Here is a 14,448-nt window from a genome sequence, read left to right as displayed (position 1 = left end):
CTGTTTTCTATTACCTATGAAGTGTAATTTTTTAGTTAGAGAGTTTAGAGGCAAATCCCAACCCTGAGAATGAAGGTTACAGTGCACCTCAAACAAAGCTGGATTCTACACATCTTTTAAATGCTGCTTTAAGAATGACGACACGAGAGAGTTGGGTGAGATCATCTGTTTGCACTATGCAGAGCGTGCAGTCCCTCTGTAGTTGTTGGAATCTGAATGAGAATAAGACTTTATTCATCTACCTTCATTAATAATAGTAATAAAAAATGATAATACTGATAATAAACTGTCTTTTTATAGCACCTTTCGTACAAGAAATGCAGCTCAGAGTGCTTAACAACAAAGAAATCACATGCACCAACTGCTTCAAATCAAAAAGAATGAATGAAGATAAAAACAGGAATAGAAAATTAATATGAAATAAGATGGAGAATAAAACCCACCAGATAATAATATTAAAGATAGCATCAAATAAAGATGAAAACAGAATAAAGAGAATGCACAACATAAAACCACTCAAAATGTAAAAGATGGAGCACATAAAAAGCATGAACGCAAGAAAATACAGTGTTTTAAGAGAAGTGCAGCAGTGCATAAGTGCAGAGTGCAAAGGCTTCATGCCTGTTTCAGGAAGTCATAGCTAGTGTTACAAGTTTTTAGCTTTCTTTTAAAAGTATTTAGCGACCTGGCTTCCCTGACATCCATCAGCAGTGTGCTTGGGGTGAAGCTGACAAATTACTTTTGTTGTGGAGAGAACCTAAACTTCTTTGCTGGAGGTCAAAAGGTGATGTGAGTTAATTTAAACACAGTACAGTGTATATAGTACAGAACAGTAATTCTGTTCAGAAGGAGAAAACAAGGAAACAAGGATCATTTTGGATTTTGCATTGTGTAACGACCAGCGTGCTCCCAATACCCAGGCAGCTGCTTTTAACCTGATAACAGCTGTGTGAGTCCTGTGTGACACATAGCCAGAGCTCAGATAAAGTGTAGGTCAGAATTTAGGGGTTGCTTGACGAACAGTTTGGTTCCCAGGAGATTTAAAAGACTCATGCAACTTATTCATTGTTGATATATATTTTGCAATAAATGTACAACTAATAGGCTTGAAATGTCCATTCTTCCTGTGTAATCCAGTTAGAGCCCCCTTTGCCTTCTGACAGTAAAACACATGACACACTCCAGCTCACATGGCAGCTTGACTCTTCACTCTTGTCTGTACTGTAATTTTTGGGGTCTATTTTTGGGGTCAGACCTATTTTAGGCTGTTGTACCCTGCAAAAATCACTGCACATGGTTGCAGTAATGACATCCATGACGTAATTTGTTTCACATAAACATATTTCATATACTGTCTATATATACCGTTTCTGCATCGTATAAGAAGCCTTTATCCTCCCTTGCAGAATGGACACACATGAGCACTAAATGTAATGCAAACATTACTGGCTAACATACAAAAACATCTGGGTTAATAATAGAGCAGGATTCTAATCAGATGAGTCCTGCAAGCTGACACAGACTTGTGGCAGCCTTGTCGAATTTGCCATCTTGTTGTACTGTTGTTAAAGATTACCAGACCTGCTTTGGCAATACACTATGTGATACACTGAGAAAGTGGTTGGTGGAGTTTTTAAGAAGAAGAGGATGAGGGAGAGGATGGCAGACAGCCAGATGTCTATCTGAAACCTTTAGGAAGAGAATATAAGAATTCACTGTTAATACTAAGAGGAATTTGTGTCTCTATTCTCAGTAGGTGCCATATTCCTACTTTTCTAAAAACAGCTGGAACATAATATATACTGTGATGTGTGTGTATGTGTGTGTGTGTGTGTGTGTGTGTGTGTGTGTGTGTGTGTGTCTAAAACAGTAATTAAAATTGAATTAGTCAGTTGGGAAATAGTGTATATGCTATGCAAGGAACACCTAATGATGGCTAATTGGAAGAACCATTAATTCAATAGCGTCAATGTTTAAAAATCCTGCAGGAGTAAAAGCCCCAGTGAGCGCTGAGACTGCTGGTGGGGCAGGAGTGCTAATATCCCAGGTGTTTAATGGTGGTCTCCCTTCGTTGTCGTTCCTCTACGGTGGCCCTGAGAGCTCAATACACTGCAACTTAACAACACACATTGTGTTGTGTTTCTGTGTTTTGGTTGTATTTTCTAGATTTGCTCGATTGTTTCTGTGTGCTACATGTGTTGTTGGTGATGGTGTTTTCTTAATGTGCTTGTGTTTTGTCTGTTTTCATGTGTTTTCTTAAGTTGCAGCGCGTTGACCAAAGACTTGGTAACTCTCTCTCACTGGATCTGTGGACACCTTTAAAAAGCAGAACAAGACTCACTGTTTAGACCTGCTTTTGTTTAGCTTTTAGCATCTATTTAACATTTACACCTTTCTTGTTTGTGGTGTATTTCTGTATGACTGCATTTCTTGTCTTTTATTGTGAATTTTTATGTATGTATATGTAGATTTTTAGATAGTATATTTCAGCTTACACTCGTATACGCATATGTGGTGGCCAGCATCAGGCCTCATGTAACGCTGCCTGACAGTCTACTGACAGCATTCATATTTTGCCTCTCCAGAATCTGTGGAGCTCAACTAAAACAATTCATGTGTAAATAGCAAATTAAAAAGTTAATGTTTCCAAAAATACTTTTGGATCAAAAACAATTGGATCAAATGAAGATATATAGTGTTTGCAAATATGTAAGAAAAATAGGCAGTTCTGGGGTAAACAGCATTGCGTAAGAGTGTTTTGAGATGAGAATTCACTAATTGACAAAGACACACACAGAGAAGCCTGTACTCACAGAGGCACACCAATCACTCACTTGAGATCGTTATTGGCATGAGACACTAATTAGCTTCCTTGTGTTGTTGCTCGCTGTAAAACAAACACGTCACTCTCCAAGACAGAACTTTCTGAAGGTAACATCAATAGCCAAGCAGACAATAGACCCCGCCACCAGCAGCAAAGTATGCTGGGAAAGGCTCTAAACAGGGTCGGAAGAAGAGTTAGAGAAGGTAGTTAAGTTAGAGAAAGGCGTTGTTTATGCATTCGCTGGTCGAATAACTACAAGCTCAAACTTTCTTGATACAAGATAACAAGACCAAGAGTCTACAGACACACTGGCGGCTCGATGAGGCTGCAGCTGAACTTCACTGTGAACATCTGCATGCTGAGATGCTAACATGCTCGTAATGACAGTGTTCATATTGCTCATGCTTAGCAGGTATAATGTTTACAACAGTCACCGTCTTAGTTCAGCAGTTAGCATTTGCTGATTAGCACTACACACAAAGTACAGGTAAGGATAATGGGACTACTACCTGATGGTAACACTAAATGAAGCCATAGGTCTTCTGAACAAGTGACTGATTAATCTACTGTTCCATCTATTATTTTCTCTGTGCAATATGTTGTTGTTTTGTGATTGTTGCCTGTTTTTTTGTTACTGCTGGCTGTAGAGCAATTTGCCCCACGGGGACAATAAAGACTCCTTGAACCTTAAAGTCAGAGGGCCACCAAAGTTATAATACATCGTGAGGGGGACGTGAACGTCTGCACAAGATTTCACAGCAATCTATCCAACAGACGCTGAGATATTTCCGTCCGGACCAAAGTGTTGCGCAAACAGGCCTCAAGCTAGACAATGACATATTTGAGTCGTACTTGCTCTGTGGTCACATGCATTATAGCTACTACATAATGAACAGTTTGACCAAAGTTAACATTTTCAGAGCTTTAGTACACTCACTGGCTTTTGAGACCATTGAAGTTAGCCTCACAAAATGCCATACATCTCATAACTCAGGCAGATGGTGGTGAAACACTGCTGACTGTCATTATGGAGAACACGCAGACAACGATTTCATGAGAGAACCGAAACAACTGTAACATCAGCACAACTGTGACATGTGACTATGGAAACATAAATTCACACATATCATGCAACTAATTATATTGCTACTCACATCCAAATATGACTTATCTGCAATAAACTCCAGCAGCGATATTAAGGAAAAATGCTCAAACTTCACCCTTCGAGAGAACAAATAACATTGACCATAAAGTAATTTTCTTCCGAGCTGCCATGTTCATGGATTTTGTGTCAGTCTAAAGCATTTGATATTTGTACATACAGTGTGTATATGATAATAAAGAGTTTTCTGGTTCTAGCTTTGTATGTTAAGTATGTGAAATATTTCCAGTTTAGAAGCACAAACTAAATAATAAGAATTAAAAGAATAATATAAAAATATGCACAGCTGAGTTTATGAGGCCTCAGCAAGGCACAGCCATGTTCGACATAATTCCAACACTTTTTAGAAATATATCCACACGTATGCTGTGGCTGCGCTTGCAGATTTGCACATTAAAGGAGAGTGGTGAGTCTTGAGCCTCAGGGATTTAACATCTCCAGTATTATGCCCTTCAAACACGGACTTACGGACTTACAGTCAATCTATGTGAACATGATAATCACGGATGGAGTCACAATACCCAGTGTGATTGGACGATGGGTCTGCCAATGAAATGACACTGTCCTGCTGAGCCTTAAAACCTGGCGAGCTGCAGCGTCGGTTGTTGTGAACGCTGTGTGACTGAGCTCAGTTATCTTTGTAGCTGGTTACTGTTGGTTGTGCTTGACAACATGCTGAATTGTCTTTGGCTTTGAAAGGAGCTTTAATCACTCAGCTTCTTCTTTGTGTTTTTGTGACATTTTGCTGAACATGCCTTTACAGAATGCTTCGATCAGAGTAACTGCATTTATTATTGGTGGTTTCGACGCGACCAAAGGGCCTCTGGTCGTCGGTGCGGTTATATTGATTGTCTATGTTCTTGCCATTCTAGCCAATATTGTAAATATCCTCTTCATTATTTTGGACAAGAGATTACACAAACCAATGTATCTTCTCATTTGCAACCTTGCTCTTGTTGATATTCTGTACACCTCCAGCGCCAGCCCCACAATGATTGGGGTTCTGCTCGCTGGCGTTAAGACGATAGCCTATGTGCCGTGCCTGCTTCAGATGTTTGCCTTCCATTTGGGCGGAGTGATGGAGATGTTTGCGTTGGCAGTTATGGCGTTCGATAGACTGGTTGCGATTAGCTACCCTTTTCAGTACCACAGCTACCTGACAAACGTGCGCACTCTCGGGCTCACGTGTGCCCTGTGGATTGTTGCCTGTGGTTTTGTGGCTGTCTTGCCTGCAACCCTGCTTCCCCTCCCTCACTGCTACTCAAAGCTGAGGTACACTTTCTGTGACTATGCTGCCATCATGAGAACTACCTGTGTTGACCCCAGATACTATTTCAACCTGATTACCATCATATTGTTCTTTCTTTTGTTTTTCACCTTCATCTTTATTTGCCTGTCCTATCTCGGGATCATCCTTTTTGTGAAATTATCCTCGAATAATGACAAAAGAAAAATGGGCAGCACCTGCTTGAGTCACCTGATCGTGGTTGTGTGTTACTACCTTCCGGTATTTATCCGCGTTGTGCTGACCAGGTTAGGTGTGGTATTAACTCTTGAGGCACGCCATGGCTTAATGATCGGCGCCATCCTCGGCCCGTCTCTCGTAAATCCTTTTGTGTACTGTCTCAGGACAAAAGAAATTAAATGTAAGATCTCTAACGGGTTCAAAAAAGTTGAGACGTCTCACTAGATTGTTAGAGATTGAACTGTGAATTTGCTTTAAACACTGCATCCTTTTATGGTCCAAGTATTAAACTAAAACAAAGGAAAATATACATCTGTGCATTTTATAATCTGTTTGCTTGTTACCTATTTTCATGTCAATAAACTATATTATACTACATATAAAAGGATGTATCATTATTGTACAACAGATGCCTGTCTCAGAAACATCTCAATATATCAGAGCTGCAAGTGAAGTAATTAATTGATGAGTCACTAGACAGAAAATTAATAGCAACTGCTTTGATAGTTGTTGTTCAGTATTCTATAATAAAATTATTAAACATTAGCTGATTCCACCCTCTTAGATGTGATGATCTGATCCTTCCATTTGTCATACTGGATAGTGATTTGAATATCTTTGGGTTTTAGACATTTGAGGAAGCCACCTTGGACTGTGGGAAAGTATAACTGACACTTTTCATTATTTTCTGACAGAGACAAAACAAATAATAAAGAAAATGAGTGTCAGATTAATCACTACTGAAAACAATCATTAGTTGCAGCCCTACAACATATGCTAATGACAAACTCAGAAATAATTGTGTGACAGTACAGTTCATTAAAATAAATACTACAGGGACTTTAAGGTTCTTTACGTCTGTCAGAGCTGATTAAAGCACCTTTTGAAAGATCTCTGCTATAAATCCTTGATCCTCTATTACCTTTAACCCATTTTGCTTATTTGGTTTTTATTTTTATCTTTATGGACAAAATATTTCTTCACTATTTTACAGTATATACTGTCTTGTAATCAGCCTTGACTAGCCTTGTATTAGGATTATTATTAGTATAACATTAGCTTTGTTTAGGATTTGGAGGCATGTGTATTTGTAGTATTAGTTTAAAAAATGTTTCTTTCTTGAAAACCGGTTTGTTCCTTTTTGTCTGATAAGAAGTGACAGTTTTGCCTCGCAATGATCTGCATTTCATTACCTCACCATCACAGCTGCACAAATTAGATAAAACACGAGCTCATGAGCTAATTAAGAAAAATAGTCTTGTTTTAAGTGAACAAACTACTTTACACAAACTTTGAATGTATGCAATGGAGATTAAATTATCATTGGCATCACAGATCCTAGTCTGTTTTAGGGCAGCAAATCACAAATGTCCGTCCTGTCAGCTGCCGTGAAAGGAAAAATCTCATTTCATCATTTCTGACCACATTATCATCACAACTTATGTTTGAGCGGAAAGCCGCTTTTATAATAATCATAATAGATCTTAAGATCTTAAGTTACATAGTTAGAAAACATCTATTAAAACACAATATATTGCGGAAGTTTTTACTAATCCAACACATGTCAATAATATCAATTGAAACATAATGTTGGGAAACTACTGCCAGTTAACACACATAGAAACCAAACTGTTTTCTGTGTCTGCTGTGACGGACACATGACTGATGCTTTGTGTGTTACTGTCATTTGTTCTGTGTTCATGTTGAGTGATGAAAGCAAATACTGAGCAAACACTGATGCTCACATGTTTTTATACTGGTGATAATGTTTGGCAAGTAAAAATGACTAAAGCTCAAAATAATTTCACTCTTTATGCTTCATCCATTCCCTAAAACTGAACTTAACTAAAAAAAAAAAAAAAGGTTGCAGAAATGACTGATATATTCTGCACTCAACCTCTAATTGTTGACGAGGAGCAGCTGAAAAGGGAGGCAGCAGAACAGGGTGGATGAAGCGATCAATCACAGGTGTGCAACAGTGAGCACATTGAGGATACCTGGTGGACAAGTGAGGAATGGCAGGCAGAGAAACAAAGCAACAGCATGGGAGGAGCACAAGAGAGGGGGAGGTAGAAGAGGATGGAAGTCTAAATTACAAATATACAGTTAGTATTTCTGTTGGTAAAAACACCTACATACTTAAATGCATATTTAAACAATTTCCTGTCAACCCACTAATCGATTAATCCACTAATCATCTCAGCTGTACTTGTATTCTGTTGGGTTAGTTCAGTTATATGTCTTGTAGGCAACACTTTTAATTAGCAGTTAGTAACTTAAAGCTATAAATAATTGCAGTGGAGTAAAAAAGTAGAATTTCCTTAGAAAATGTCATGAAAAGAAAAGACTCAAGGAGAATGTAAATTCCTCAAATTTCCACTTAAGTACAGTACTTGTACTACCATCTTTGCTGGAGTTAAACATAAATGTTTTTACCTCCATTCAGTCGTTATGTGAGGACTTGGAACATGTCTAACTTTGACACCTCCTTGGCTGGTATCATAAAGACTTGCACATAATCCACTGGTCAAAATCAACCCGCTGCGAATGTCATTATGTCATAAATAATGTTGAAAATAAACACTGAATGCTTGGTGGCAGCACCTCTGGTTACTCAGAGCCTCATGATGGTCAAGTCCACAACACAAAATGAACTAACTGAGCTTCATTTCAGTCAAGTTGATGAAATCTTTGTCACAGTATATCTGTGATTTATATCACAATAGCAATACATCATAATATTTTGAACTATAGAATAAATACTCAGGTTGGTAATAATAAATGATGAGTTATGCCTGTTTTAGCTAATGCAGTACATGATATACACTTCTGGTCAAAAATCTGGAATCACCTGCTGATGTTTTCCTTCTTTCCTTTAAAAACATAGGAAAAAAATAGGATAATTAAATAGTTACAGCAAAAGGAGGTGCAAATAAGAACAATAAGGGTGTACACAAAAGAAGAAAGAAAATAAGGTATCCTATGTAAGGCAAATTTTATCAGTAAGTGATTTATCAATCATATTTTATTAGCTACCCTGGACCAACCTTCTGTTTCGATTTTGAGATTTTAAGAAAAGGCTTTCCTCAGTTCGATGTTGCCATAAACAGCAGCCAAGTACAGCCAGAAATATATAAAAGACTATAGCTACCACAATATTGAAGGTCCAGTGTGTGAGATTTAGGGACATCTAGTGGTGAGGTTGCAGACTGCAGCTGAACACCCCTTGTTTCATCTCTTTCTTTGCAAGCATGTAGGACTTGTGAAAAGCACCAAAGTCCCTCTTTAGAGCCAGTGTTTGGTTTGTCCACTCTGGACCAGATGGAGGAGAAACATGGCGGTGCAACATGGCGGACTCTGTGGGGGAGGACCTGCTCCCTCTGTAGATGTACGTAGGTGATTATACACTAATGAAAACATATTTATGAATATTTTTAAGTCCCTTTAAATTAAGTTTTCCTTCAATTATAAACAAATAACAATGAACTGTAGAAAAACTGCATCATCTCACATCATACTGTCCAGCTGTGATTACAACTGAGATGTTATTAAAATGCATGCAAGGAAAGGCAGTAAAAGTACTGTAGTTACAGTCGTTTAGCTTATTTATTTAACACATTTTTAATATATACACATTTTCTTTTTCCACTTTCTGAAGAGCACTTGTCTGTCACTGTTGGAAATGTCTCAAAAACAAAACAGTGTCTGTTTACTGCATCGTGACAGCAAACCCTTTGAGGTTCATTACCAGAGCCGAGGGCCGAGGAGGAATCATCCGTAGGGCTGAGTGTGACACGTCTTTCCGATCAACACTGCGTAAACAAAGAAGTCATTAACCTAATGAGCAAAGTTAAAGAAAGAAACAGTAACCAAGCGTCGTAACCACGACAAAGTGAATTGCTGCGGCTCGCACAGTGGGGGACGAGATGCTCCGACGGGTGACGACATGCTCGCCGCCAACTAATCACATGCTGGTAAACATTACTGAAGTGACTCTGGATTGGTTTGTGAATTGGAAAACAAGTAAACTTCTTTTTAGATTTATTTCTAAGGAACTGTCTTCAGCTGCTTATCCGGCTGCAAAATAACACAGAGCGCATGAAACAGCAAGAGAATAAGAAACAATACAAACAAGACATAAAAACATAAAAGTGTTATAATGTGCAGAGCTTCTTCAAACAAACGTCTCGATGTAATGATACATTATTAGCCGCCCTGTGCTCAGTCATGTGTTGTGTGGTACACCCTGCACACACTATGCATGGGTGTGTTAACTTTTACAGCCTTGTAGCAATCGTGTCTGCAGTCAAAACCATGCCTGTCTGATCATTTAATTTGTCAGCGTTCATGCTTTAAATCATATTTTCCACCACACAAGCTACAATACTGCTCACATTGGTACACGGGTGTGTATACCCTCTGGTGCATCTTTCAGTAGAGTCAGCATAAGCTGTGGTGGTAAAATTAGTAAAATTCATATCTTAGTGTGGCCAAATCTGACAAAATAGAGCTGAGTTTTAGGAACAAATATTTTGTTTTGCTAAAATTGTGAATTCATGACAAATAGATGGTTGATTGAATGCAGCGCATCAGTGTACAGCCCCGGCAAAGTGTCTTAGCTTGTTGGGCACATTCATTGATAAATTGCCAGATGACATTATTTGCCTCTTCCGCATAAATAAACATCAACATTGTGCCAACAAGAGCATAAAGGAGACGATGAAGTGTTATCGTACTGTAGGTTGGCAGTAACTCTGGTTATAAGAATTCGAGGTGTGCAATATCAAATCTCACCACAGTGTGGAGACAAAGCATATTTTTGTCAGGGTCGCGACATTAGAATGATTTAACAACAAAAGATTAGATGTTGCTCAGGTGTTAAATTGCCGATTTTGAGGATTTCTTTTACTTGACAGTGCTTGATCTTAAATATTTTAATGTGCTATATAAAACATAAAACATATTTAAAATCATTTGCTTCTTTGACAGGGAGCGGCTGGCTGTGCTACTCTCTTTGGACACATAAAAACTCTTTCAAAGATTATGAACACTGAACACAAAATCAACGTATGCAGCACCATTTCAGTTCACTTCTACAATTAATATAAAGCCTATTGTTGACTTTCAGTATCTCCCTTTCTTGCAGTGGCATCGGCACCACCCTGCTCTGTCATGAATCATGTGCTCTTCTGATTACCCTCCATCCAGCCCGGTGCAGAAACCTGCAATACTATACAAACATGTACAAGCAGCAGTGAAGCACATGTTGTCTTCCAAATACTGATACTGATAAATACCACAGATGTGAGTTATCTTGAAGCTAAGGCCTGGTGCAGTGCATCAAATGGTGACATTTCTGTCACTTTTAATTAAGTTAAGGAAACAATGAATAAATAGATACGATGTGGAAGTTTGCAGTGTAGTTGTTGTTTGCTTTAGTAATAGTGGTCACAGTTTAGTTCAGAGCATCGAAGTAAACAAACAAATTCAAAATGAGTCAGTAGATACAGTTTGTGGGTGAAAAGAAATATGACTGAGGGTAATAAAACCAAGTACAAGAAGACTGCCCAACAGTCAAGCTGTAATATAAATTAGATTATTTACACTTATTAGATAACATTAATATTATAATACCTAGTGAAAAAATACAGTACAGTATACTAATATTAGTATACTGAGCATACTAAAGTGGACTTGCATCCAGACTATTAAATATTGTATTTAAAGTGTGCTAAATTGGAACAACAAATTTTCTACTACTTAAATATGAATTTACAACAGTTGTACAAAAGTCTAGTTGAAGCTGCATGAAGTGTACTTGACTGTGATAAAATGTGACTATTTTATATAAACTTAATATACTGCAAATATAGTATTTATGTTATATTCTTCAGTTTAAACTACAACTGAAATACAATTATATATAAGTTATGTGAGTTGTGCTTTGAGTGGACATAAAATCTGACATTAATAGATTGCAAATACATCTACACTGGGACACGAGTGTATTTGTACATAGTTCTTGAGAATTTTCGATACACACTTTAGTGTACTTGAAAATGTATGGGCATGCTTAAGTGTATCTGTATGTGACACACTGAATGGCAAATAGATATATACAGATTAGCAAGTAAGAATATACTTTTGAGTCTGTCATGACAGCATAAAATTAATCTGCTTTTGATCTGTACACATTTATCTTAAGTGCACTATAATGCTAATAGTGTTTTAACACACTTCCTGAAAATACTCTAGAAAAGTATTTGACAGCACTAAAAGTGCACTTTAATATTGAACTTTAATAATACAAAAACATATTTTACTGCAATATATTTATCAAAAGTATGCTTTCAATCTATTTACAGTAAGTACACATTTATACTTCAAGTATGTTTTTGTTTTTGCATACAGCAGCCTGCAAGTGTTAATTTAACAGAAAATAACATTATTGTTGGCCATGCAACATTAATATATAGCACAGTTGTACCTATAGGTCAGTTTAAAACCACGACTATAAACGACTCTGTTTATAATTTTTTTACAATTTTTGTGTATATTTCTTCTGTTTTAACTTTACTCTCAACATCAGTGGAAACACAACACAAGCATACTATTATGCACACTCAGCATATACTAGTCATCAGGCTTCTTTACATGTGTGGATGATGTAGCTGGTCTTTTTAAAAGTGTGCTTTGAAGACATTACTAGCCTCTGGCACCTTACTCTCCTCACGTGGTTCAGGACTGGCCTGTCTGACTACATCAGGAAAAACACACACAAGAGGGCAGCAAATCACACAAACACAAACGTTCATGTGGCGTCTGTATGAATGAGTTTACTGTGTGCCAATGGCGCCCTCTGCTGTACATGTTTGTAATCAGTTTGACTTTGATGATGATGCTTAGCTTTTATATTTTTCATACAAATCAGTATTACTCTCCTTCTTCGGTTGTGCACTGTGTCTGAATGTCTTCTGTTTTGCACAAAGGTTGTTCTCATTCTCAATTCCTCTTCATTTTATTTGCCTCTCTATTTCACCAGCTTTATATATTAATGCCCTGCATGGCAGTCAGAGAGAATATTACATTACAGGTAGTCAGACCATTCATACATTAAGCAAACTTTGATGAGACACCGGGCTCACAGGTTTACCTGTTAAAACCCCACAATTAATGCACATATACTGAAGCAATGGTAGATGACAGAGCTCTAAATACAAGACCCAAAGCACATAGCTGACAAATACTGGTGATTTATTTGGAAAAATGTGAAAACTGCTGCACAGGAAAACAGTATGAACATCTACAAATGATCCTCATGTATAGTAGTATAATTAAGCAAAATTATAAAGCAATCATGAGTCATGTGCTCCAAATTTGGTTGTGATTATTTATTATATCTTGTACAACAATTAATGATTTTCTCTTCGACACATCTAGCACTAAAGTCTCACACGTGTAATAAAGGGAGAGAAGAATGTATTTACATACAAGATAGCAAGACAAATAAAACACGTGATGAAAATCATGCCACAACAAAGCCGGCTGCATAAAGGCACTGACGGCTCATAAAGGTGGAAGGATTTTATTCCTTAAAAAGTGCTGCATTTTCTCTCGAATTTCTTTTGTTTTCAGTCCGTAGATGATTGGGTTAAACGTCGGAGGGAAGATTAACGTGGACATCCCCATGAATCTCCTCAAATGTGGCGAAATGTTCTTAATTCTGTATGATATGATGGTGAAAAGACCCAGACACTCCAACAGGAGAAAAACAGCTAGATGTGTGGCACACGTCTGCAGAGCTTTGGATTTTGTGTCTGATCGTTTGGACCTGAAGCATGTGATGAGGATCTGGAGATATGTGTACAAGATCATCCCGTTAGCTATGACTTGTGTCAGAGCGACTGTGAAAAGCCCGTAAATGTTGTTGACGGTCGTGTCGGCACAGACCAGAGCCAGCAAACTTGGATTGTCGCAGTAGGGGTGTGTCAGCTCAGATCGACAGCGGGGTAAACGCAACAGCAGGATAAAAAGCACACCCGTTAAAACCAGAGTGCCCATCCACACAACTGTGATTATTCTCATAACGTGAGCATTTGTCATAACTGCATTGTATTTCAAAGGACAACATATGGCATTGTACCTATCATACGCCATAGCACTGAGAATGAACACTGTCCCTGCTGCATAGATGTGGATAAAGAAGGCTTGGGCAACGCATGCCGAGTGTGGCATCGTGGTGCTGTTTGTCAGTATTTGTGTCATGACCTGTGGTAAGAGAGCTGAGGAGCCTATGAGGTCGTTGAGGGGAAGGTTCAGCAGTATTAGATACATGGGCTGATGCAGAGATTTGTTCAGTACGATGGTGAGGATCAGAAAAAGGTTGCTGAAAAGTATGATCATGTAGCTCAGAGTTGCAAAAAGAAATGCAGGAAAGGCAGTCTCAGGGGATAGACTGAAACGATGTACCACCAAAACAGACGATATGTTGTACAGAGTGTCCATTTTTTATCCTCTTCCACCCTAAAGAATAAAAAAAAAAACATCATTAATTTCATTGTTAATTAGCATAACTATTTCATGCACAAAATCAATTTAGCCAGACATTAGAGGATATGATAATAAGAGAAAACCAAAGAATATAAAGAGTGAAAAGTCATATCTGAGTTATAATTAACTGTAAATTCTCACTATCAAGGACAGAGCTTACCAAATTAAAGCCTGAGTGCGTCCATCCCACTTCACGTTGAGTCCACGTACATTTCAGTTAAACATGACACATCACTAAACATAAACAGCAAGTTTGAGTCGTCTGGATTTACAGTCGTGCGCCAAAACTCCAGGAAATGTAGAAAATAAGATGAAGAAATATTGCACTTAGATGCATGTCGTGGATCATCGGCACTCGCAATACTGGCGATGACCCACTGGTAAGATGTTTAGATGGATTAGTAGCTTTATAGGAGTGATTTCTGCACAGCACGCAGCTCCCTGGAG

General features: G+C 38.0%; 2 protein-coding genes across 2 annotated transcripts; one reads left to right on the top strand and one right to left on the bottom strand.

Moving 5' to 3' along the window:
* Positions 1–4,737: 4,737 nt before the first annotated feature.
* Positions 4,738–5,676, top strand: LOC121609305 (olfactory receptor 10G4-like). The gene has a single exon (XM_041940894.1). It carries the CDS (start codon positions 4,738–4,740, stop codon positions 5,674–5,676), a length of 939 nt encoding a protein of 312 aa, XP_041796828.1.
* A 7,341-nt stretch (positions 5,677–13,017) lies between these two features.
* LOC121609304 (olfactory receptor 52B2-like) lies at positions 13,018–13,956 on the bottom strand. The gene has a single exon (XM_041940892.1). It carries the CDS (start codon positions 13,954–13,956, stop codon positions 13,018–13,020), a length of 939 nt encoding a protein of 312 aa, XP_041796826.1.
* Positions 13,957–14,448: the final 492 nt, after the last annotated feature.

The sequence above is a fragment of the Chelmon rostratus genome, chromosome 7 (assembly GCF_017976325.1).
Source record: "Chelmon rostratus isolate fCheRos1 chromosome 7, fCheRos1.pri, whole genome shotgun sequence".
Classification (NCBI taxonomy): domain Eukaryota; kingdom Metazoa; phylum Chordata; class Actinopteri; order Chaetodontiformes; family Chaetodontidae; genus Chelmon; species Chelmon rostratus.
This window is presented reverse-complemented; position numbering and strand designations above follow the sequence as displayed.

Coding starts and splice junctions, on each gene's coding strand:
- LOC121609305 (XM_041940894.1), top strand. CDS start 4,738: ATGCCTTTACAGAATGCTTCGATCAGAGTAACTGCATTTATTATTGGT.
- LOC121609304 (XM_041940892.1), bottom strand. CDS start 13,956: ATGGACACTCTGTACAACATATCGTCTGTTTTGGTGGTACATCGTTTC.